The 25307-nt window shown below is 44.1% G+C and overlaps 1 protein-coding gene across 4 annotated transcripts in view; it reads left to right on the top strand.

Moving 5' to 3' along the window:
• The window catches only part of lama5 (laminin, alpha 5), a 138556-nt gene that overhangs the window by 75237 nt on the left and 38012 nt on the right, over positions 1 to 25307 (top strand). For 2 of the 4 annotated variants that reach the window (XM_037540946.1, XM_037540945.1), the window contains exons 14-40: positions 351 to 485; positions 580 to 714; positions 3415 to 3552; positions 3948 to 4000; positions 4114 to 4213; positions 5206 to 5258; positions 5398 to 5503; positions 5608 to 5707; positions 5805 to 5961; positions 8285 to 8423; positions 8986 to 9128; positions 11050 to 11153; positions 11261 to 11414; positions 12163 to 12326; positions 12545 to 12653; positions 13550 to 13647; positions 14269 to 14467; positions 15617 to 15743; positions 16564 to 16703; positions 16879 to 16994; positions 17139 to 17350; positions 18726 to 18927; positions 20343 to 20487; positions 21583 to 21723; positions 22258 to 22419; positions 24177 to 24284; positions 24443 to 24526. In XM_037540946.1, the coding sequence (XP_037396843.1) occupies positions 351 to 485; positions 580 to 714; positions 3415 to 3552; positions 3948 to 4000; positions 4114 to 4213; positions 5206 to 5258; positions 5398 to 5503; positions 5608 to 5707; positions 5805 to 5961; positions 8285 to 8423; positions 8986 to 9128; positions 11050 to 11153; positions 11261 to 11414; positions 12163 to 12326; positions 12545 to 12653; positions 13550 to 13647; positions 14269 to 14467; positions 15617 to 15743; positions 16564 to 16703; positions 16879 to 16994; positions 17139 to 17350; positions 18726 to 18927; positions 20343 to 20487; positions 21583 to 21723; positions 22258 to 22419; positions 24177 to 24284; positions 24443 to 24526 (3524 nt within the window). Of the gene's footprint in view, positions 1 to 350; positions 486 to 579; positions 715 to 3414; positions 3553 to 3947; positions 4001 to 4113; positions 4214 to 5205; positions 5259 to 5397; positions 5504 to 5607; positions 5708 to 5804; positions 5962 to 8284; positions 8424 to 8729; positions 8860 to 8985; positions 9129 to 11049; positions 11154 to 11260; positions 11415 to 12162; positions 12327 to 12544; positions 12654 to 13549; positions 13648 to 14268; positions 14468 to 15616; positions 15744 to 16563; positions 16704 to 16878; positions 16995 to 17138; positions 17351 to 18725; positions 18928 to 20342; positions 20488 to 21582; positions 21724 to 22257; positions 22420 to 24176; positions 24285 to 24442; positions 24527 to 25307 lie in introns of all 4 variants that reach the window. The other 2 variants (XM_037540948.1, XM_037540947.1) reach the window with 2 other exon arrangements.

Raw genomic sequence — 25307 nt, 5'->3', positions numbered from 1 at the left:
CTCTGCTCTTTGTCTCTCACTCTCTCACCTCTTTCTTTAATTCTTTGCCCTCTCTTTTTATTTCTGTCTGTCTGCCTCTCTCTCTCTCTCTCTCTGTCTGTCTGTCTCTCTCTCTCTGTCTCTCTCTCTCTCTGTCTCTCTGTCTCTCTCTCGCTCTCTCTCTCTCTGTCTCTCTCTCTCTCTATCTGTCTGTCTCTGTCTCTCTCTCTCTGTCTCTCTCTCTCTCTGTCTGTCTGTCTCTCTCTGTCTCTCTCTCCCTCTGTGTCTCTGTCTATTTCTCTCTCTGTCTCTCTCTCTCTGTCTCTATCTCTCTGTCTCTCTCTCTCTCTCTCTCTCTCTCACTCTCTCAGTATGTGGATGTAGTACTGTAGGCACTGTGCCTGGTGGTTGTGACTCGTCTGGCCGGTGTGTGTGTCGTCCAGAGTTTACAGGTCCTCGCTGTGAACAGTGTCGCTCCGGCTTCCACTCTTACCCCAACTGCGAGGGTGAGAAAACCCCCTGACGTGCTTTTTTTCCTGTTTTAAATGCTCTTTATTCTGTCTGTGTCCATCTGTCCTGACCTGCCACTCCATGTCCCAGTGTGCACCTGTGACCCGCGGACGTCGCTTGACTCCAGCTGCAGTGCGGCGGGACACTGCCACTGCCGAGACAACTACAGCGGCGTTAAGTGTGATGGGTGTGCTCCGGGCTACTACGCCTTCCCCAGCTGCTCACGTGAGTCTCAAGCTTCTCTTATCACTGCTGAGTGAAGATTACTGCATCTGGGGTTGTCTCAGTACCAGGAGCTTGACCATTATCCCGTAAAACACACTCGTCATCCCCGACACTAGGAGATGAAAATCATGTCCAGTAATTAGTTTATTTAAACAGAGCTCACACGGTCAGTGGCAGATGTAGTGTGATCTGATTCAGGAGAACTTTCTGTTTCATTTACAGCGTTCAGATATTCAGAGAGACCTACTGTCAAAAAGTCTTTTCAGTAGTCAAATGCAGTCTAATTTAGATAGAGGTGATGTTATCCACCACAAATAACTGGGTTAGAATTCAAGTTACAAATTGAAGGGTTTGCATAAATCCCCATTTTCCCCATATTGATACAAACATTATAAAATATAGGAAAAATATATTGTAAATTGATAGTTGTGACCAAGGTTCACTAAGGCGAGGTAAAGGCTGAGAATGCATAATTTGACTAGTTCTACTAGACTGACTTCACCTGTGATTCCTGAATAAAACTCCGCCTATATGCAGAATATAACAATATATAGCCCTGCCTCTTTACTTATTATCCTCTAATACTCCACATTGCACTGTTAATTTGTTTTATGCATCCATACATTACTCTTGTTTATTGTTTAGTATATTTTATTTATTCTGTTATTTATCTCTACTTTCTCTTTATCTACTTTATCTGTATATAATGTACAGCGATACTTTTCTCCTGTTCATTTTGCTTCTACTGTACGTTTTACTGCTGCAATAGAGAATTTCCCTCTGGGACTAATAAAGTGATCTAACTATCTACCTATAACAGAAGGACAGCAGCAAGAGTGAAAGGGAAGGTTTACAAGACAGCAGTGCGTCCTGCTATGATGTCTGGTTTGGAGACTGTGGCTCTGTCTAAAAGACAGGAGGCTGAGCTGGAGGTGGCGGAGATGAAGATGCTGAGATTTTCGTTGGGAGTGACGAGGATGGACAAGATTAGAAATGAGCAGATCAGAGGGACGGTGAAGGTGGAGCAGTTTGGAGATAAAGCCAGAGAGGCCAGGTTGAGATGGTTTGGACATGTGTTGAGGAGGAATAGTGGATATATTGGGCAAAGAATGTTGGAGATGGAGCTGCCGGGTAGAAGGAGAAGAGGTAGACCTCAGAGAAGGTTTATGGATGTAGTGAAGGTGGACATGGAGATGGTTGGTGTGAAAGTAGAGGAGGCAGTGGATAGGGCAAGATGGAGGCAGATGATCCGCTGTGGCGACCCCTAAAGGGAGCAGCCGAAAGAAGAAGAAGAAGAAGAGAACTATCTACCTATAACTTAAATAAAGAAAGTTAGAGTAGTCTAGAGTGGGGAAGTCCTGGGCTGGAGGTTAGGGAACTGGCCCTGTGACCGGAAGTTTGCCGGTTCGATCCCCAGTGCCATGGCTGAGGTGTCCTTGAGCAAGACACCTAACCCCCAATTGCTCCCCAAGTGCTGTGGATAGGGCTGCCCACTGTTCTGCCCCCCCAGTGTGTGTGTCTATTCACTAGTGTGTATGTGGTGTTTCACTTCACGGATGGGTTAAATGCGGAGGTGGAATTTGTGGGATTAAAAAAAGTTTCACATAAGTACTGAATTCATCGTAGTCGTCATCCCCGCAGCAGGACAGTGATTATGATAGAGACAGTTAACAAATCACTGCCTAGCTTACCTTGCCTGGTTACAGGGAACCGGGCTGTGTTCTCAAGTAGTGCAGTAAGCACATCAGGGAGTGTCTCAGATTCCAAACCCCTGGATGTCTATGGGCTATGGGTTTGAGTGACATTTGGGTAACTGTATAGAAACAGTATTAGTTGTGAATTTACTCTATGCATGTCACTGACCATACATATGGGTCATTCTACAGAAACGTCCACTTCTCGGTCTCTCCATAGGAGTCACTGGTGTTACTGACCGTCTCTGGTGTTCCACATAATAAAGGAAACACGAGAGACGTTTTTAATGATCAATGCATTTTACAGAACATCAAACCACACGCTGTCCATCAGGGAACGTCCACTAAAATATGGAATTTAATCCATTTGTGTTTCTATTTTTTCACAATGACCTCAGAATAAAGTCGGTCGCACCAGTGACGTCAGCTAGAAGCTTCATATGAGATCATGAGCTGAATGAGAAGATCTCTGAGAACTGAGAGACGCAGTGGACTCACCATGAGCTTTTCTTCATAGATCCTCAGAAAACAGGTCAAAGGAGGTCGAGTGACGTCATCGGTGTGACTTTTATTTCAAAATTAGAGTTTTTTTGTTAGGCAGTAACACCAGTGACACGACTCCTGGGGAACTTCCATTATATATTTCATAATATTTATTTGGCTTTTGTTTTTTATGCCATTTAAATCATATATTTCATAGTCATGATTAGATTTTTGCAGTTAAAATTGCAGAAAAACATGTTTTTCACCTCAAAATTTGGCCTCAGCCTTCACACATGACTGTGGGGACGAGCTCCTCTGTGGTGCTTGGAATTCAATATGATTAATTTAAAAACCAATATTGAGGCTCAAAAAGGTGTAATTGTTGAAATAATTATTGTTTTATTTTAAAATATAAATAAATTATAACCTGAACATGTTTTTCTAATGTAATATTTCTGTAAATGCTAGGGACACAAAATTACTGGACATTAATTAAGCATCTGTCTCTCTCTCGTTCCCTCAGCTTGCCAGTGCTCATTGGAGGGCTCTCGGTTCATTGAGTGTAATCAGGTCTCTGGACAATGTGTTTGCCTGCCTAACGTTGTCGGTCAGCGGTGTGACAGATGCAGTACTGGATCATACGGGTTCCCACTCTGCCAAGGTGCGTTTAAAGACCTGACCACAGCTCGTTACTAAAGGCTGTCATATTCCTCCACTTGGGACAGTCGTGGGCTGGAGGTTAGGGATCTGGCCCTGTGACCGGAAGGTCACCGGTTTGATCCCCAGCACTGACAGTCCATGACTGAGGTGTCCTTGAGCAAGACACCTAACCCCCAACTGCTCCCCGGGTGCTGTGGATAGGGCTGCCCACCGCTCCGGGCAAGTGTGCTCACTGCCCCCTAGTGTGTGTGTGTATTCACTAGTGTGTATGTGGTGTTTCACTTCAGGGATGGGTTAAATGCGGAGGTGGAATTTCCCCGTTTGTGGGATTAAAAAAGTATCACTTGACTTAAATGTTCAAACCTCATGCATGCCTCTCTTTTTGATGCCGTCTAGCTGACACGTGTAACCCTGCTGGCTCTGTGGAGAATGAGATCTTACCCACAGTGGTAAGTACAAGAGCTTTGATTTGTTGTTCTAACATTTTAGTTTGCATTACAACGAAGCATGGGCCTTCAGACTGGCTCTGATTGGTCAGGCTCTGCTGTCACTTATTCCTCAGGGCTCCTGTGAGTGCAAGCCTTATGTGGAGGGCATGGCCTGTGACAAATGCAAGCCCCTCTACTGGGACCTGTCTCCTGATAATGTGTACGGATGTTCAAGTAAGTAATGCTGCCGGGATTATTTCTACAGACTCCCATATAGAATAAAGGAAGACTCCAGGCGATCTGTGATCGTGGTCTATAGAGTGAGACGTCCCAGTTTGAGGACTTCAGTGTGGAAAACTCCATGCTGGTGATGGTTGGAGGACATTGTAAAGAACTACGAGCTTTGGGTTGGATAGTCATAGACAGGCTGTTTCAGTGAGCAAAGTAGTTACCAGCTACACCAATCAGGCCTAACATTCTGACCACCTCCTTGTTACCCCGTTCTGCAGTGGTCAGGACCCCCATGGACCCTCACAGAGCAGGTACTATGTGGGTGGTGGATCATTCTTAGCACTGCAGTAACGCTGATGTGGTGGTGTGTTGTGCTGGCATGAGTGGATCAGACACAACAGTGCTGCTGGAGTTTTTAAACACTGTGTCCACTCACTGTCCACTCTATTAGACCCTCCTACCTTGTCGGTCCACCTTGTCGATGTAAAGTCAGAGACGACAGCTCATCTGCTGTTGCGGTTTGTGTTGGTCATCGTCTAGTCCTTCATCAGTGGTCATCAGTGTTGGCTGGATAATATTGGTTGGTGGACTGTTCTCAGTCCAGCAGCGACACTGAGGTGTTTAAAAACTCCAGCAGCACTGCTGTGTCTGATCCACTCAGACCAGCGCAACACACACTAACACACCACCACCACGTCAGTGTTACTGCAGTGCTGAGAATGACCCACCACCCAAATAGTACCTGCTCTGTGGGGGTCCGTGGGGGTCCTGACCACTGAAGAACAGGGTAACAGAGTATCAGAGAAACAGATGGACTACAGTCTGTAACTGTAGAACTACAGAGTGCAGCTATACAGTAAGTGGAGCTGATAAAGTGGACAGTGAGCGTAGAAACAAGGAGGTGGTCATGGTGTTATGCCTGACCGGTGTACATTACTATTTTTTTAATATGTGAAGTCAGTTTGTGTGACCGTTCTGTATTGTGTGTTGTGTAGGCTGTGAGTGTAACACTGCAGGCACAATAAGTGGAGTGGCGGAGTGTGCTCAGGTGAGTGTCACTCGCTTTTCATGTCAGTAAGCATGCAGCAGCATGAGAGTAAGCAGTGTGCTTGTAAAGATAGTTCACAGAATGTAATATAGTATATATGTGTGTGTGTGTGTGTGTGTGTGTGTGTGTGCGCCATCAGGGCAACGGCCAGTGCTACTGCAAACCCAACGTGTGCAGTGGAACATGTGCCATGTGTAAAGACGGTTACTTCAACCTTCAAAACAGCAACTACTTTGGGTGCCAGGGTAAGACGTTCTTAAACACAACCAGTAAACCTGATCTTTAACGATCAATAACGGTCAATAACGCAACTCTGTATATGCGCATGTTCATGTGTCTGTATTTCCAGGTTGTCAGTGTGATATTGGAGGTTCTGCTCATCTGTCATGTGGTGAAAGGAACGGCAGGTGTAGGTGCAGACCCAACGTAGAGGGACCTAAATGCAGCCAGTGAGTCCTGCCCTAAAGTCCTGCAGATGTTTTTCCAAGTTCTCTGAAGGCATCAGTGTCTTTTATAGCGTTAAACTGCGTCTGCGTTGTTGTCCAGGCCTCGTGTGGATCACTATTTCCCAGATTTGCACCATATGAAGTTCGAAGTAGAGGAAGGCACGATGTTGGACGGACGACCTGTGCGTTTTGGCTACAACCCCTTGGAGTTTGAGGGCTTCAGCTGGAGGGGCTATGCTCAAATGTCCCCCATTCAGGTGAGAGAAGTCCAGCTCCCTCTACTGGGAAAGGACACATGTATGGTTTCCCTTAAAGCTGTGGACCTGTGGTCATTACATATGCTACATTTTCACATCATTGTTTTAGAAATGAAGTTAATGTCATTTTTCACTCATCATCAATCCGTTATGGCTAATGACATTACAGCACAACCTAAATGAAGAGCAAGTGACTTAGTAGGAACTCAGGAGTCATGCAAATGAGTGAAAAATGAGGTTAACCTGAATCGAGATGAAAATCAAAATGTGTGCATATGTGTACTGCGGAAACATTAATACACCCATTAAATGTTAGTCCTGCTTGACAGTGGCTGGTATTGATCAGTGGTAGCTTTGCTTTGTTTGTGGCTTTGCTTAAGGGCTTAGCTGGGCTAGGTGCTGGTAGGTGCTGGTGGTGGTGGTGGTGGTTTTAAAGTAATAATTCAGCCAGAAATCAAATTTGCACGTTTTCCCTTTACCAAATGTAATCGACGAGCCAAGACGACTTTGGCCTCTTTTAGTCTGTGCTGGAGCTGCAAAGCTAACAAGTAATGGAAGCTTAAAGCTACTAATTAGTGTGGAACAAACTGCAAGCCTAAATGATCCCACTCGCCTCCAACCACACTGAGTAATATTAAATGAGCTCTCTTAAGTGGTTTCTAACAATGTCTGTAATAATGAAAACTTTAGGCTTTTTGATGCTGTTTTATCAAATCAAATCAAATTTATTTGTGGCGCTTTTTACAACGCATGTTGTCGCAAAGCAGCTTCACAGAATTCCAGAAAAGACGTGAATGTAAAACCCCCCCAGGTGGGCAAGCCAGGGGTGACGGTGGCAAGGAGAACCTCCCTCAGAGCTGAGGAAGAAACCTTGGGAGGAACCAGGCTCACCAGGGGGGACCCGTCCTCCTCTGGTCAGACTACCTACAGAGTTATTACACTACTAATATTAATAGCAGTAATATTAGTAGTAGGAATAGCTGGGAGTCTATGAGAACATCAGTGTAGGGTGGGCAGCTTGTCCAAGGTACTCTGAAAAAGGCAGGGAGATCATGGTTTAATTCGGTCATCAATTTGCAACATGTCATGCAAATTTTAAGATTCCATATCAGGGAAAACCAAATACCCTCACTTTTCTACAAAAGAGCTTGATACGTTATGTAAAACGTTTCAAAGTATATCGTTCAATCCGTTGTCCGTACAGTTAATGTGTGTAAACTGGGCTGTAAAACAACGGCGTTTTGATTTCATTGTTTTTGTGCTGTCATTTATGTATATCTGCCTGTTCAGCGCACAGCAGTTTAGTGCAGGCAGTCAGAACACAGCTCATTTACAGCTCGCGTATCCAAAATGGGAACTTTACAGGAGAAGGAAAAAACCTATTTTACTTATAATGTAAGTCAATGGAACCAGACACCCCCCCCCCCCCCCCCCCCCCCAAGTAATTTTGGGTCATTTCTTTGGTCCATTCATCATGAACAGACGCAATATACCAGGTTTAAAGGCACAGTGACAGAAACCACCTGTTTATTTCTAAGGGATAAAGAGTTGTTGGAAAGTGGTCACATAAACATGAATTCTGACAGTTTTTGGTACTTAAATCCACACAAACCTCCATGAAAATGTACATTATATTGCCAAAAGTATTCACCCATCTGGCTTCACACGCTTAGGGTTTCCATAGGGTTTAATTGCAGCTATAACAGCTTCAACTCTTCTGGGAAGGCTTTCCATAAGGGTTAGGAGTGTTTATGGGAATTTCTGACCGTTCTTCCAGAAGCACATTTGTGAGGTCAGACACTGATGTTGGACGAGAAGGTCTGGCTCACAGTCTCCACTCTAATTCATCCCAAAGGGGTTCTATGGGGTTGAGGTCAGGACTCTGTGCGATCACGGCACCTCGCTGGAATTCACTGAGCTCCTGAGAGCGACCCATTCTTTCACTAATGTCTGTAGAAGCAGTCTGCAGGCCGAGGGGCTCGGCTTTATACACCTGTGGCCACGGAAGAGACTGGAACACCTGAACTCAATGATTTGGATGGGTGACTGAAAACTTTTGGCGATATAGTGAATTATAGTATAGTGTTTGATGATGATTCAGGCAGACAGTCTCCATTACTTTTTAGTTACATTAGCTTTGTGGCTCAAATGAAAAAATAAAGAAGCAACTTCAAAAGGCATCACACACATCTTGGCTTGCTGAGGGTGAAACAGTGTTTTTGTCACGCTTTCACTGCTTTACGGATTAGCTTTGCATTTGCACTCTCTTTCTTTCTCTCCCTCTCTTCTTCTGTTTCTTTGGGCACAAACTTTCGGCCTGTAGCCGCGGGTGCTCGTTGAGGTGGTGGTCGGCTCTCCAGATCTGTTCCACGTGGTGTTGAGCTACGTTAACCGCGGGGGCGTGGATGTCCGGGGAAGGGTCTCCGTGGTGGAGGACGCCAGGAAATTCCAGTGCGGGAACTGTAAGTCCCTCTTCTCTTCCGACTCTGTTTTCCTCTGTCGCTTCCCCTCTTTCCCTCGCTTCCCTGCTCCTCATGCTCTCCAAAGCTTTTACGCTGACCCAGCGCTGGGCTTTCTTTAGGCAGGTTTGGCTGCTGCGGCTGCTCTCCTCCAAACCATTACCAAAGACCCACCACATCCCTAGACAGCTCGGCCAACCTCAGAAAACAGGTCTTTAACTTAGACCTTTGCTATACTTTCCTTCCCCGTCCCTCTCTCCCTCCCTCCTTCTCTCCTCCCTGCTTTTCCCCTTCATCTTTCTGTCTCAGAATGCGGTTAAATTGACGGTGCACGTGAGTGAGGTGGAAATGTACCTCACGCGCTTCATCCTCAGATATGTAAACACTGAGGCAGCCGTCTCCCATGGCAAAATCACGGCCTATCAGAAGAGCAGGAGAGGTATGTCTGACTGGTGCGGTAGTCAGTGACTGTCACTAATATTTTGACTTTGGATACAGAATAAGTTCCAAGTAAAAATATCCTGGTGTGTTCCGGTGCTTTAGTATCTCTCTTCCTCTTCCTCAGGCTCTGAGCAGTCCAAGCAGATCATCTTTGCCCCCAGTTCGGAGCCCACGTTTGTGAACGTGCCTCAGAACAGTTTCGTGGAACCGTTTGTGCTGAACCCTGGCACCTGGACAGTGGTCATTGAGGCTGAGGGCATCCTGCTGGTGCGTTCAATCAAGTAATAAACCATGGGAGGCAGTGAGTTTAGGTGCTACAGTAAAGAGTAAAGATGAATCAGAATTTTAGAATTCAATCAATCCATCCATCCATCCATCCATCCATCCATCCATCAATCCATCCATCCATCCATCCATCCATCCATCCATCCATCCATCAATCCGTCCATCCATCAATCAGTCATCCATCAATCAGTCCATCAATCCATCCATCCATCCATCCATCCATCCATCAATCAATCCATCAATCAGTCCATCCATCAATCCATCCATCAATCCATTCATCAATCAATCCATCCATCAATCAATCAACCTTTCTTTAAACTCAGAAAACATTGAGACACAGAAATCGGGGACTGAGAAGTTGGGTTGTAAAGATAAATCAAATGTTTTTAGTAAAATAATAAAAATCATAATAATAAAATTTAATAATAAGAAGCTACCAATAAACCGTTAAATCAATAAATCATTAAAGCTAAAATATAGTAACTTAACAAGAAACTTAAATTAAATATTTCATAAATAGGTGTAAGATAATACATTGACCATAATAAAAAAAGAAATAAAAGGAATAAAAAGAAAAACAAAAGGTAAAACAATAGCTAAGACATGGAATAGAATTCAGATGGTCATGAAAGTAAAAAAAAAGAAAAATGAATTAGGATTTTGATTTTGCTTAGAAATCTTTAGGTTCTCTCTTGGTTCTACGTTCTCGTGTTTAGGAACCACGCAATATCTGTTCTCTGTCCTCCACCAGAGGGCACTGGAGAGATTCTTACCTAGTTAGTCTAACAAGGAAAGTACATGAAACTTCGTCACCCGACTGAGAAGCAGATGGGAAGCGTTTTACACTTTGCTGATATAAAATAACACTTTTAACAACATTTACTGAATTTCTACTGAGGCTTGACTAACTACAGACTCTGTGCTGACAGGTCTGATGGTACAAGTTAAATGCTTTGATTATAGCTGAGGTGAAAACAGATGCTTAGTGTTTCCCTTTATACAAATATATATATTAGTAATAATATAATAATAATAATAATAATATGTAAATTTCAAGCCTCGTGCCTCCAGCTGTTGATCTGTGGTCTGAGTCTGGGTATAATATAGTTTAGAAATAATAAGATGCTGAGTGCAGTTGTTTTGGGTGGAGCTTTTTTGTTTGAAGGTTTTTTTTTTATTGAAAGTGCCATTTTATAAATTGATAATGTATAAATATAATATATAATTGATAAATTGATATATTATGTGTATATAAAGTATTTGTATCAGGTGGCTCTTCCAGTCAGATCTTAGAATTATAAACGTTCTAAAACTAGTTTCTATGAAGAGGAACATTTCCTAAATGCTCTTTATATAGGACGTAGGGTCCGGGTGATAAAACGATGACAATAATTATCGCGATACAGCTTTCCTTGATAGAACAATAAGAAATGTTTGATAAATTAAGGTTCTCGTTCTAGTGAAAGTGCATTTTCTGCTGCAAGGAAAGCGACATTACTCTGCTGCGTTAATGATGACTACTGCAAAAATTGTGGCCGTGCTTTTCCAGCTGATGAAAACAGCCAGTCAGAAACCTCCTCCCACTGTCCCATGACAGATCTGTGAGAGGTTCCGACCATAAAAGATGGTTTAAAACAGCGATTAGCCACCCAGGAGCAAAAATCAGCTTTCAAACCTGAAAAAAAATAATGATTTGACATTTATCGCGATATTTATCGATATCGATCGATATTTTATCATGATAACATATTTGGTCATATCGCCCAGCTCTATAGCTCTATATAGGAGATGGGTTCTTACTCAGTGTTACCCGACGGCTGTGATTAGTGCAGAGCTATTTATGATTTCATCTTTGTTTCTCTCTTTTCTTTGTCTCTCTCTCTCTGTGTCCCGGGCTCTACAGGACTATCTGGTGCTGTTGCCCAGTGCGTACTATGAAGCGCCTATTCTGCAGCTGGCTGTGACTGAGCCCTGCACTTACAGCCATGCACAAGACCCCAGACAGAAGTCAGTAATCATGACCCACTGAGCAGTTTTGCCTGACTAGATTAGTGTTGGCTGTTATTGTTTGAGCTCCACTGTCTGCTGTGCCTCTTAATATGTGTTGTGTGCAGCTGTCTGATGTATAAGTACCTGTCTCTGGAAGAGTTCCCGTCTATGTCCGGTAATGAAGCCAGCTGCAGGGCGGATAACCACCTGCCCAGACCCTGCCATGTTGAGAAGATTACCCCCCACCACCCCAGCATGGCCATCTGCAGCGGGAATGACGTAAGTGTGAGACCAGAAACCGAATCATTTATTTAAAAACGTCAAGATTCAAGAGTTTTACTGTCATGTGCACAGCAGAAACGGGCGGTTACACTGTACAGTGAAACTCTTAGTTTGCTGTTCCTCCATTCACCAAATATAATCTTAACAATCTTAGAATGAAAAAAAATTAAAAATAGAAAATGTAAGAATAAAGCTAAAAACAGTAGTAAAATAATAGTAAAGGGTAAAATTATATGCAAAGAAAATTAGTTATGTGCGTTTTTTTTCCAAACTGCATTTATTTCAGTTCTTATGTTCAAACTATTTAAAAACATTGTACAGCCAGACAGCCAGACGGCTAGACAGCCAGACAGACAGACAGATAGACAGACAGATAGACAGCCAGAGGGCTAGACAGATAAACAGCCAGACAGCTAGATAGACAGACAGATAGATAGATAGATAGATAGATAGACAGATAGATAGATAGATAGATAGATAGATAGATAGATAGATAGATAGATAGATAGATAGACAGATAGATAGATAGATAGATAGATAGATAGATAGACAGACAGATAGATAGATAGATAGATAGATAGATAGATAGATAGATAGATATATTGTTATCTGGTTACCTGAGTTACTGATACCACTGCTCAGTGTGCAACAGCATGTTTGACTGTATGTGTGTGTGTGTGTGTGTATGTGTCTGTGTGTGTGTGTGTGTCTGTGTGTGTGTGTGTGTGTGTGTGTGTGCGTGCAGATGAACGTGCAGCTGCGTGGTCGTGTTCCTGTGCCGGGTGAGTATGTCGTGGTGGTGGAATACGCCAGTGAAGATGAAGCTCCACAGACTCTCACTGTTTCCATCAACACGCCCAGAGGACGCAGCCACCAGGAGCACATCACACTGCTGCGCTGCAAATACAGGTGTGTGTGTCTGAGAACACCTTTATTTTCAGCCGTAGATCCTCTAAACCCCAACGACTCTGAGCGCGCACTGCAGACTTCAGCTGAGACGTAGTCGTTGAATGTTTTTAGGATTTATAACCGACAAATAAACCCACAATTCAAGTTAATATGCCTTTCATTTGGATGGTGTAATCCATTAACTGTGTGTGTGTGTGTGTGTGTGTGTGTGTGTGTAGTTTCTTGTGTCGAGCAGTGTCTGTAGACGATATGAACCGCGTGGCGGTTTTCACTCTTTCCACGGAGGCTGACGTGCAGTTCATTGCAGACAGGAGCAGCTTTTTCCTGGTGAGAGAGCTTTTGCGCTTGTATTTGTGTTTGACCCTTTTTGCAGTCTTTCACTTTATTGTAAGAAACAGTTTCAGATTCAGAGTTTGTTTGTTCCTATTGTAGTTAGTTGGTTAGTAGAGACATCAGCAGTTGATGATACGGGAATCGTACTGGTACCAGCAGAAAGTGTCCGTAAAAATACGTTCAGCGTCCAACAGATATTTGGATTTGACCAGTGTTGCAAACTGATATTTTTATCTCTTCATAATAAAAATCAAGGAGCATCTCGTCCCGATTATATGTGTTTTTATGTATTGGCACCTGGTAGGTCAGCTCAGTTCAAACCACTTTTACCAATCCTAATCTAACTTTTTAAATTTATTTAACTTTTACAATTTAATTTCTAATTTGACTTTTAAGTAAATGATTTTCTCTTTTTAATGTGTTGTTTTAATCATGCTTTTAATGTTGTTTTTCTATTTTTTAAACAACACCGACTGAATTCTCCCATTTGTACTGCACTTTGAACGACAGCAGTGTTTGAAATGTGCTGTGTGAGTAAATTGGCCTCCACCCTGATTGGATTGTGAGCCAAAACCTTCTCTCAACATTACTGTTAAAATTCTTTAAGACGCGTTTTAAGCATTTGATGTCCAGACGTTATGTGAGGTGGCTTTAAACGCTTCAGGTGTCTGGTTCCTGTCGCCACCTCTGTGAACAGCTCTGACTGGCAGAATCGCGTCTCACTTCGAACTGAATGACTGAATGGAGTCAGTCGTCTTAGTGATCGAGTTACGCAGGATTCTTGCGTAATCGGCGGAGGTCTTCTGTAATCAGATTAACGAGGCAGGAGTCATCTTTGATCTCCGTTGTTAAGTGAGAGCCTAATGAGAGTTTGTGATCTTCTCCTTCAGCACAAAGTGTTCCTGATCCCTCATGCTCAGTTCACCATGGAGTACCTGAGTCCCAGAGTGCACTGCATTAGCACCCACGGCCACTTCGATCCGGACAGGTAACACGGCGTGATCCACAAACCGCCTCGTGAAGCTGAATGTTTGAAGTCTGTCAAAGAATCAATGAAATGTTTAGTGTTTTTTATAAATGTTCCAGTCCTGAAATCTGATTGGCTGCATTCAAACATCCACCATATACCACGGCAGCACGAGAAACCCTTCTGCTATGAATGGATGGACGCACAGAGCACCGAGTGCACTGATGAACTAAGAACCCGTTTTTCTGTAAGCTAGAACTAGGCTGGTCTATCATGGGGGCAGTTGTGGGCTGGAGGTCAGGGAACCAGTCCTGTGACCGGAAGGTCGCCGCTTTGATCCCCTGAGCCGAGAGTACGTGACTGAGGTGCCCTTGAGCAAGACGCCTAACCCCCAACTGCTCCCCTTGGCGCTGCGGATAGGGCTGCCCACCGCTCCGGGCAAATGTGCTTGATTTTATCCCGGGGAAGGGGGTTTTGGGAAAGAACATCCTTCCCTGTGATAATCACACTAATCCAGAGCCTCTCGTGCCTTACTACTTTCATTTAGCTTAGGAAGGAATGAGGAACAGAAACTAGTTCTTCCTTAGAAACAGATCAACTTCTTAACATTTTAAACGGTTTCCCTTTTTCCCGGTTCTCCAGTGGTTCCTGTGTGCCCTCTCGGTTCCAGACTCCGTCTCAGTCTTTGGTTCTGAAGGAGGGTCAGGCTTCCTCAGTGCCAGAGCAAATTCTGGCCTCAGCTTCTGACCATCCGCCTGCTGATACCACTCGCTGGCTCATCAGAGACACGCCCCCAACCGCCGTGGACAGCGGCGACCATATCCGCCTGGACTCCGCTCAGGTAGGTTTCACCCTTACCTGTACCCTTACCTGCACTGCAGCCACCCTTTCAGCCTTCATCCATACTTTCACACGCTGTATTTTCTCCTCTCACTGCTTGTTTGGATCCTCCTTTTCATATCAGTCTGTGCTGTGGTTTGTGTGCCACTGTGATCATTATGATTGGTTGTTATGCAAAAATCAAATCAAATCGTGTTTACTGTCACAGCACATTTACACAGGTGCAAGGTGAGGTGCATAGTCCCCTTAGAATTTAAATACCATATATATATATATGTGTGTGTGTGTGTGTGTGTGTGTTATCGCTGCTGTCGGAAGAAAACCTTGTATCTCCAAAATAGTAACTTTACAGGAGAAGGAAAAAAACATACTGCACTTTCAATGTAAGTCAATGGAACCAGAATTTTTTCCATGTCATTTTGGGTCATTCATCATAAAATTTACAAACAATGTAAAGAGTCACAGATGCTTTCAGATTATGTCAAAAACTCAAAAATGGAGATACAAGGTTTTCTTCCGACAGCAACGATATATACATATATATCTCCAACAATTTAAAATAAAATACAATTATACCAGTTTACAGGGAAAAAATTTTAATTATGGTATTTTTCGGCAAATTTTAGTGCACAGTTTCTATTTAATGCTGAATTTAACAGCATTTTTTGGGAAAAACCAAATATAAAATCTTAAAACGGGTCACACATGGTCCCCTGTGGAGGCTCTACGAATACTTAAATTGTTGACAAACTTTCTGGTTATACTTGGTTGATTATCAGCACTATTAAGGTAAGGGTTGGGTTCAGGAGTAGGTTTAGGTTTAGGCTTGAACTGAAGACTTTGGCTTAGATTCAGTGTAATCTATCACACTCAGCTTTAAGTTCACTAGCTTTTCACATGTATTTAGATATTTAGATATTTCTAATGTTACAAATGCAGACTGAGCATCTACAAAGCTTCCGTAGTCAACTACCAAAATTACGTGCTACCATAAAATGCGCGGTAACTTTTGCACAGGCCACATTTTTATGTTTTATGTTTTTCCAATATGGTCAGTTCAGCTAAGGAGCAGTAACTGTGCATTAAAGTGTGCAGACGCGTTGTTCTGTATGTAGGTTGTGATGCCGTCATCGATTCATTGTTTTCCCAGAATGCAGTAATGTACTCATCACGTGTTCATGCCTTGGGCCGTTACGTGTTCATCCTGCATTACCACCAACCGCTGCACCCGACTTTCACCATACAAGTCTACGTCAACGGAGGACGCATCTGGCAGGGTGAGAAAACTGTCGCCAAAGCAGCTGCGCACACCTGTGAGCTCAGGTATCAGGAGATGAAGCTGCTTCACTGGAGCTCATAGCAGCGTCTCGTTAAGATGTGCTGCAGTTCAGGGGTGGGAAAATGCCTTCATTCATCACGATGCGCTGGTCTGAAGGCGGCAACCACAAAACCTCGATTAGTTGTAACAGAATTAAAGTAAGTAAATTACTGAATATTTAATATTAAATGCTGAAATAAAATTTTTAGGCTTTATATAAAAATAGAAGAAAAAGCTGGGTGCATTGTTTTTGTAGTCTATAGTCCACTACTGTGAAAAATAGTTCCTCCAGTCATTTGGTCATTTGTGTATAAAGAGAATTTAAACAAAGCTTTTTTTTGTGATCAGATGGTTTTATTTTTAAGATTCGGCTCCAATGTAATATCAAATACAGTAGGCAACAAAATCTGGCACCCAAACCCCAGCCCCCCAACATCCCCCACCCACGTGGCACCCTTAAACCCACCGATAATCAAGGAAGAAAATGCTAAATAAATAAATAATTTGACATATTCAGTACTACACACAAACCAGCGCAGTATAACGGATATAATACCAGCTGTAATGACAGTGTTCAAGGTCCTCCAGCTCCATGGATCCTTGGAATTGAAAGTTCCATATTAATGATACGCACAATGCTGAGGATCCATTGCCGCCAGCACAGGGAATGTGGAGGTTGCCGGCATAAAGCTGGTGAGACCAGCCAACCAGATTCCCCTTTCAGCACAGTTTGGATCAGCGTTATAGTTGGGTGATTGTGTTGTCCTCTTCCGTCCCAGGCCATGCCAACGCCACCTTCTGTCCCCATGGCTACGGTTGTCGTAGTGTTCTGATCTCGGAAAACCAAATTATTCTGGACGTGACGGACCATGAAGTCGTCGTGACCGTGCGTGTTCCGGACGACAGAACGCTGTGGCTGGTGAGTTCAGTAAAACCATGAGCTGGCATGACGGCAGCAGCTGGTTTTGTGTGAAAGGAAGTCAGATGTTCGTTAGTTTTATAAAATTCTGAATCTTTTTGATTATTTGTGTGTGTGTGTGTGTGTGTGTGTGTGTGTGTGTGTGTGTGTGTGTGTGTGTGTGGTTGTGCATTAGGACTATGTCCTCGTGGTGCCTGAAGACATCTACAGCTCTGCCTACCTGTCAGAGGAGCCCCTGGACAAATCCTACGACTTCATCAGCCACTGTGGACAAAACAGCTTCTACATCAAGTAGGGAAAATTAAAAGGATGTATTGAATTGAGTCTGATGGAATAAGGAAGGAGCCGCTTGGTCTGACTGGACCGTCATACTGATCGTGAAGGTTGAAGTGAGTGAGTAACTGAATGAATCTCATCTCTCTTTTTTTTTGCCAGCCCGCTGACAGCATCTCCGTTCTGCCGGCACTCGGCCGCATCCCTGTCTGCGTTCTTCAACAATGGTGCTCTGCCTTGCGGCTGTCATGAGGCCGGGTCTGAGAGTGATACGTGTCAGCCCTTTGGAGGCCAGTGCCCCTGCAAACCCAACGTGATTGGCCGAGACTGCTCACAGTGCGCTACCGGCTACTATGGCTTCCCCAATTGCCGGCGTGAGTAACATCCACAGAGCAGGGGGATGGAAGAGAGAGACGAGGCGAGTGAGGGAGAGTGGGATGAGTCAGAGATTGGATTCGTTGAAGGAAATTGAATCATACTGTACACCTGCCTCAAACCAGGTAGGGTTAAATACTTAGGCCCAGTCCCATTTCACCCCTCGCCCCTACCACTGAGCCCTTAGCTCTCTGTTTTGGGCGTTCTCTTCTAGGGTGTAGGGTGTCCTGATTCTAGTTGAGATAGAGGGGGTGGGGTGAAGGGTTGGAGCTCCATGACCCTCCAACCTGAGGTTTTTCAGAGACTCCAAACGGAGAGATATGAGAAAAACCGGCGAGACGGAACAAGAGACCAAAGAATTTGGGAATTTTCTTCTTTAAAAACTTCTGATAACCAGCGTTTTATCTTAGTTTAGCGCCGTTTCAGTATTATGATCATTTTCTTCATAACAAGCATAAAAAATATCTAGTAGCTGGCTGGCTAACTTTCCCATTCCACCTTAAACAGTCCAGCAGTTCTGACGCCTGAAGCACCAGAATGTAACTGCTGCTCCATTTAAGGTGGAACGGGAAAAGTCTCAAGAATCTGGAGAATTTCTGAGCTTCAGCTTCACATCACTGAAGAATTAGGGGGGGTGATAATAAATAACTGCCCCCCTCTTTGAAGGCGTATGATCCCTAAATGTAACTAAAGCCCAGCAGTGAGGAGCTGAACTTTCCCCTCCTCTGCTGTCCCTGCAGACAGGCAGGGTCGCCTACAGAGCAGCCCCAGTAGCTGATAATGAAGTGGTGACCAAGGGGTTAGGGTGACACTCGAAAACAAGGGGTAGGGGTGAAAATAAGAAATGGGCCTGGGCCTTTAATATGGAGCGTATGTGGCTTCTGACCCTGTATGGCTTCTGTGAATTTCTCAGAAGTACTTTGCATGACTAAAGACTGTGGTGGCAGACATTCTGAAGTCTTTTGTGTAGAGTAGAGTGTATTACAGTACCTTCAAGGCTTGATATACATCTTTTTTAAAGAACATCAGATAAATCTACATTTTACATTTATCTACAGGCAAAAGGGTCAACAGCACAATTTTCAAATGGCTACTATATTGCAGAAGTTTACTAGAGCAATAAGCTTAATAACAGTGCTGGTTACAGTCTGCACAGTTTTTAATGTGTGTAAGAAAGAGAGGGATATTTGACTTTTGATTACGTGGATTTTAAGGGGTTATTAAGGGGTCTCGCTGCCTCCTCTCACTCATTCATAGCTTCACTCGATTTTCTGAGATAAATCACAGCTAGTGATTCTGCCCTGCTGTGTTAAATCTACACTAACCTGGCTGTTTGGTGTGTGTATCTCCCGCCTATGTGGACCACGTTTCCAGCGTGTAACTGCGGCACGCGCCTGTGTGAGCCGGTAACGGGCGAGTGTATCTGTCCTCCACGTACGGTGCTGCCGGAGTGTGTGCAGTGTGAACCGCAGACGTTTGGCTGCCATCCTCTGGTGGGCTGCGAGGTGTGTAACTGCTCCCGGCCCGGAGTCACCGCTCAGGACATCAACTGCGACACGAATAGTGGCCAGTGCAGGTAAGTGGTCACCTGTACTCCCATCACGATGATGGGTTCACTGTTTAATAGTTAGCTCATGGCTGTGGTCATGGCCTGACTGGATAGGCCACAATAACGAAAAATATCCAGCAATATTATTACAATAATGCTAAAATTCCAAACTTTACATTTGACTTATTTACATATCGTTACTTCATTAGGCCATCGGGTTCTGTTTATTCATGGCCAGAGGTGAGTAAAGTAACCAAATCCATACTTTAGTAAAAGTACTGATACTTAGAGAAGATAATGACTCAAGTAACGGTAAAAGTATCTTCTCAAAAACAACTGGAGTAGAAGTACAAAAGTATCAGGTCAAGAAGCTACTTAAGTACTCGGGTACTCGGGGAGCAGCAGTGAAATCCAGCATCTGTCGGCATAGGAACTGAAGTTTGTGCAGCTCGGTTCTTAATTTGTAACTAAATATGAATGACCGCCGCTGCCTTTGTGGCTGCTGTGGTGATGCAGTTAAAGAGGTGGTCCTTCCGTGCTGTCGGGGACACATTAGGATGCTTTAGCTCTCATACTATAAATGTTCCGTGTTTTGGGCTCAAATGCAGAAAAATCTTGATTATAGTGTGATTACTTGGAATAGTGTGACGCCTCTACCTACCATCCGTGTCTGAGCTGGGATTTAGACTACACACTATATACGGACAGTGAGAGAGCCTGACGTCACAGAGCCGATACCGTATGGAAGCTGTCCTGTTTGACCCACGCCGTGTGTCCAGGTCTTTCTGGCTTCAAATGATCTGTTTAAAGACTTAAAAAAGACCAGGTGAGGAGTAACAAACCCCACGGTGCTGTATCCTCTGCCCTGCACCTTCCTGCTTGACCTGAGCCCACAAAATTCCACAGTACCCCGCCACATTCCACAGTGACATTCCGCCTGCTCTCGGGGAAACTGCTGTCTTTGTCCAGACAAGAACACACACTGCAGCTCAAACCTGGAACATCACCCCAGGCGCTGACGCCTGGAGTTTTACAGCAAAGAAAGCAAACACACACACAAACACACACACAAACACACACACAAACACACACACACGAGTCAATTTACAGAGTCCCGTCACCCCCAGACTTTAATAACAGGACTGTCTAGAACTTTGTCTCTAGTAATGAAGTAAGCTGCACAGTATATTGTACAGAGCCCCACTGGTGAGATCCTGTATAAAGAAATATAATGCATGGCCACGACTTAGTAAAGCGTGGGAACGAGATCCTAATGCATGGCAATACTACTACTAATACTAAGGCGTGGGCCATCTCATTCCCTCGCCTTACTAAGTCATGGCCGTGCATTTATATTTTTATTATAAAAACAGTTCTTTATACATCTTAATAAGCCCAAAGGAGTCCTGTTGCTGTTTGCTAATGGTGAGAAAATCCCACAGGTGCAAGACGAACATCATTGGCCGGCAGTGTGACCGGTGTGCTCTAGGTTTCTATGGATATCCCAACTGCAGGCCGTGTGACTGCAACGAGGCGGGAACTGAGCTAAACGTGTGTGATTCCATCACGGGACAGTGCCTCTGCAAGGTAAAGCTCCCTCTCTCCCTCTTATTCTCTCTCTTTTCCTCCCCTCTCCCCTTTCTCCGCATTTTCTCTCGCCTGTTTTACACTTAGATTGGACTGCCAGCGTATCATATCACAAAAACCTTGTGTCTCCATTTTTGACGTTTTTCAGTTTTTCACATAATTTGAAAACGCCTGTTGTCCTTCACACTATATGTAAATTTAATGATGAATAGACTAAAAGAAGTGACTTAAAATGACCTGGAAAGACATCTGGTTCCATTGACTTACATTAAAAGTAGAGTATGTTTTTCCCTCTCCTGTAAAGTTACCATTGTGGAGATACGAGGTTTTCTTCTGACAACGAAATGGAAAAATCACTTACCTAAATCAAAGCAGTTACAGGGAAATTCCTCTGTTTTTTGTGTGTGCGTAATTTAATTTTTCAGTTTTCAATCATCTTTCTTACGTTATGTTTATTTTGTCTACTTTTTATATTTTTCTATTTTTATTTTTTTGCCTTTCTTGATTTTTTACTCTTTGTGTTTTGTAGGACTTGTTTTGTTAAGTGTCACCACTCTGTTTTTGTTATGTATATATCTACAGGACCCCAGGAAGAATAACAGCTATCACAATAGCAGCTAATGGGGGTCCTGAAAATAAACAAAATGAACAATACAGAGGGGCTTAATGTGAAATGGTGATTATAGGGAAACTGACTTAGTTGGAATTAAGTAAAGTGACCCTTATTAGTCCCACAACGGGGAAATTTCACCTCCGCATTTAGCCCATCCATGAAGTAAAACACACACACACACACACACACACACACACACACACACACACACACACAAGGGGGCAGTGAGCACACCTGCCAGTGGTGTGAGCGGTGGGCAGCCCTATCCACAGTGCCCAGGGAGCAGTTGGGGGTTAGGTGTCTTGTTCAAGGACACCTCAGTCATGGACTGTCAGCTCTGAGGATTGAATCATCAACCTTCCGGTCACAGGGCCAGTTCCCTAACCTCCAGCCCACGACTGCCCCGTGTCTAACTGCAGTACGTTCTCGAAATCTCAGTGTCTTTCTAAGTCAGTGACCGTCTACCTCACACACTTCTTCAGGAAAACGTGGAGGGCTCTCGCTGTGACCAGTGTAAGCTGGGTACGTTCCATCTGGACCCCACTAACCCTAAAGGCTGCACAAAGTGCTTCTGTTTTGGTGCTACTGACCGCTGCCGCAGCTCGGAGAAGAGAAGGAAAGAGGTAAATGAGAACACACACACACACAAACACACACACAAACACACACTACACACACAAACACACACACACACACACTACACTTGGGCCCAATCCCATTTCACCCCTCGCCCCTACCACTGAGCCCTTAGCCCTCTGCTTTGAGTGCGGTCATCTAGGGGTGGGTGTCCTGATTCTAGCTGAGATGGAGGGGTGGGGTGAAGTGTTGGGGCTACATGACCCTCCAAACGGAGGTTTTTCAGAGGCTCCCTTATTAGAGGGTCTCATTTCAGAGGGAAGATCTCAACCACTGCCCTGTAGCTCAGGAACAAGAGGCAACGCTCGAAAACAAGGGGTAGGGGTGAAAAGGAGGAACGGGACTGGGCCTTGATATCTGTTCATATTACTGACTCAGGCTGCTCGTCTGCTGTAATGTGGGTAGGTTACATCTGTAATATGCTAATTAAACCTAATCAAATTGAACAGATTATGCGCTGATCTAGTGTAATCTGTAGATCTGTGAGAAGACAGTGTGATGATCTAAATTCATCTGTGTAGATTATGGACATGGAGGGCTGGGTGCTTTTGAGAGGGGACAGGCAGGAGGTGCCCGTGTCTGTGTATCCAGATCAGGACCTGGTGGAGGCAGATCTGAGTGATGTTCCTGACGTTTACCAGGATTTACACTGGCACGCTCCCCCTGCATACCTGGGTGACAAGGTGAGCCAAAAACCCAGAAGAGTGCGACTCACAATTATCCGTCAAATACAAATATGTCACGGTATCAGTGATATTTGCACTAAAGTTAATAAACTCATGTTTCCTGAGTGCTGCCACTGTAGCTGTTCTTTCAGCATGATCTGAAAGAGTCCAGTAAATGCAATTACAGTATCTAATGGTGCTTTTATGCTGAAAAGCCTTGACCTGTAATGTTTGGCTTTTACATCGTTCAGACTTGCTGCCCTGAAATGGTTTTTTACGGGGATGCAAGCGTTGACGTTTGCCTAGAAGGTCCCTTTAAACAGAACATATTTAGACGTCCCCAGAATGAATGGCTGAGCAAGCAGCTCGGATACGTTGCTCAACTACCTCAATAATGTGTCGTCTTCTGTTCACACGTGGGGTGAGAGTGGGGTTTGGTTTCCAGCCCCGGAAAACACACCACACTCTAACAAGAGCCTTGAGCCACATTTACCTGTGTGATATGGTTAAGTTGCACTTGGCTCTAGATAAAAATGCTGGCAAATGCAAAAATGTGCATTTAAATTGCCAGTTTTTCTACAATTTTCACTTAAAATTCCTGAAGAAAGGGCGTCTGTAAAATGGGCTTGAGTGTTTATCAGTCAGTATCAATAAAACTCTTAAATAGACATATATCACCCGGCAATACTGCTGGTCAGCTTTACGCTGTTACAGAATGGCAAATAATACGCTGAGTTAGCCAGTATGAATTGGGGGGGTCTCCCAAACATCACACAGGTATGGTCCTGCAACCCTGTGTTTAGGTTTGTTAAAGCACTCTAATGGGGAGCTCATGAATGGCTAATCCATAAAGTTTTAAAGAAACAGAAACAGTGTGTTTTCTCTTATTCTCCAGGGTTTATTTCGGCTGTTCCATCTGAACTTTCATGCCCAGATCGTAAGGCAAATTATTCAGTAACTGCATGAAATAAATGTAAATTTTTATTTATTTTTATATTTGTTCATTTATGTTCTGTTAAATTTCCCCTCAAATGATCAGAACGTGTATTTTATGATCTCCACATATAACTATATGCTTATAATTTACTGCTAAAGTCCAAAAATCTGCGCCGCTCTTTGTGTTGTTCTCTAAAAGTGATGTTTCCAGAGCAGATCACTGAAGAGACGCCGTCTGTTTATAGTTTAGAGCCCAGATTTGGGGAAAAACGGGTCGACTTTCAGTAGAAAAACAAACTGAGTTCAGCTTCTTTTATGATAAGGGTTTAAAATGACATCACCGTCTATTAGACTGGAGAGAAGAGCTAAAGCCTCACACGACGCCCAGCTTCTGAATGGAGCTTATGGAGTATGAATGTTATGAAGAACATGATGAAGGGAGGTTTGGAGCCATCAGCAGATCAAAGGAGTTGAAATGAGCAAGATCCTGTCAGAAAAAGGAACATGGCCTTCGGTGTCTGTCTGCTTACGTCATGCAATATCTAGTGACCCGACATCTTACCAGCTGTTCGGGAAGAAAGGTGTAAGGCTTGTTCTCCGTCTCTCAGACAGAAAAGTGCCAGTGGCGCAGCTGAAAACCAGATTAGTGTGTAGATTCAAGCAGATAGGACAGTAAAGCTGTAGATGTAAACATTGGACAAGCCAGGTCTGACCTTGTTTCGTCTGTCGTGAACGTCTGTTCACAGGTGTGAATGCAGACTTACAGACTTTGAGAATCTTCAGACTATGAATTTACTGGATTTCTCTCTTTAACCTGTTTTAAATGCCTCTCTCTTCAGGTGTCTTCATATGGTGGCTATTTACGCTATCAGTTACACACACAGATGATGCGCGGCGACTCTCTCTACCTGCCTTCTGAAGCCTCTCGACCTGACGTCATTCTCAAGGTGCCCCTACGTTTCTCTGGCTGAGTACTAAGCAGCTTTAAATTACCCTTAAAACTAGAACTACAGCCAAGAGGCGTCACTGCGGCCCTGACTTATTGGTCTTAAACAACACAGAATGCCTTGATACTAAATTTCCAATGTTGGTTTCTTGTATGTAGGGAAACCAGATGACGCTGGTCTACATGGAAAGAGAGTACTCCTCTCCTGAGCAGCCGCATGAAGGAGTGCTCCACCTAGTGGAGGTAAAAGGAAAAGCATTACAGAGCGACATTACGCTGCATTTACGCTGTTCCGGCGAGTCGATGGACGTGAACGCACTCCTCCTCTTCAGCCAGCCGCATGTGGGCGTTAACAAAGATCTTCCCTGCATCATCCAATTAAATCACATCCTGCCAAGTCAAATTTGAATTAATAAATGTGTGGATTTTCTAAGTAAGACACACACACCTTCTAAGCCACATGGTGCTGGAGGTGCTGGAGCCCAGCTGACATCAGGTAGAAGGCAGTATACACCCTGGACAGGTCACCAGTCCATCACAGGGCAGAGAGACAGACACATTCACTCACACCGAGGGGCAATTTAACATGTCCCATCGGCCTGACTGCATGTCTTTGGACTGCGGGAGGAAACCCGCGCAGACGCAGGTAGAAACATGCAGCCTCCTCACAGAAAGGACGCTGGTCGCCCGGCCGGGGAATAGAACCCAGACCCTTCTCGCTGTGAGGCAACAGCGCTACCCACTGCGCCGCCGTTTATATAGATGCATATATTTAAAAATGTCTAGGTCTAAGATTGTTTGGAGCCTTTCCTCATTGCTCCACCGGAACGTTCAAACACGGAACAAACGTTTCAGACAGCAGCTGTGTTCTGATTGGACAGACACATGGTACTGGCTGGATTGGACTGCCAAACAGCAGAGGGCGCCTGCGAGCAGGTTCTCAATGAATGTGAGTGAATGGAGCTCAACGGCTAAAAATATCAACTCCATATCAACCCATTCCTTTTGGACTCGCTCGGGAGCG

This window comes from Pygocentrus nattereri, chromosome 9 (genome assembly GCF_015220715.1).
Source record: "Pygocentrus nattereri isolate fPygNat1 chromosome 9, fPygNat1.pri, whole genome shotgun sequence".
Classification (NCBI taxonomy): Eukaryota; Metazoa; Chordata; class Actinopteri; order Characiformes; family Serrasalmidae; genus Pygocentrus; species Pygocentrus nattereri.
The sequence above is the reverse complement of the archived record's forward strand: the minus strand, read 5'-3'. Positions and strand labels throughout refer to the sequence as shown.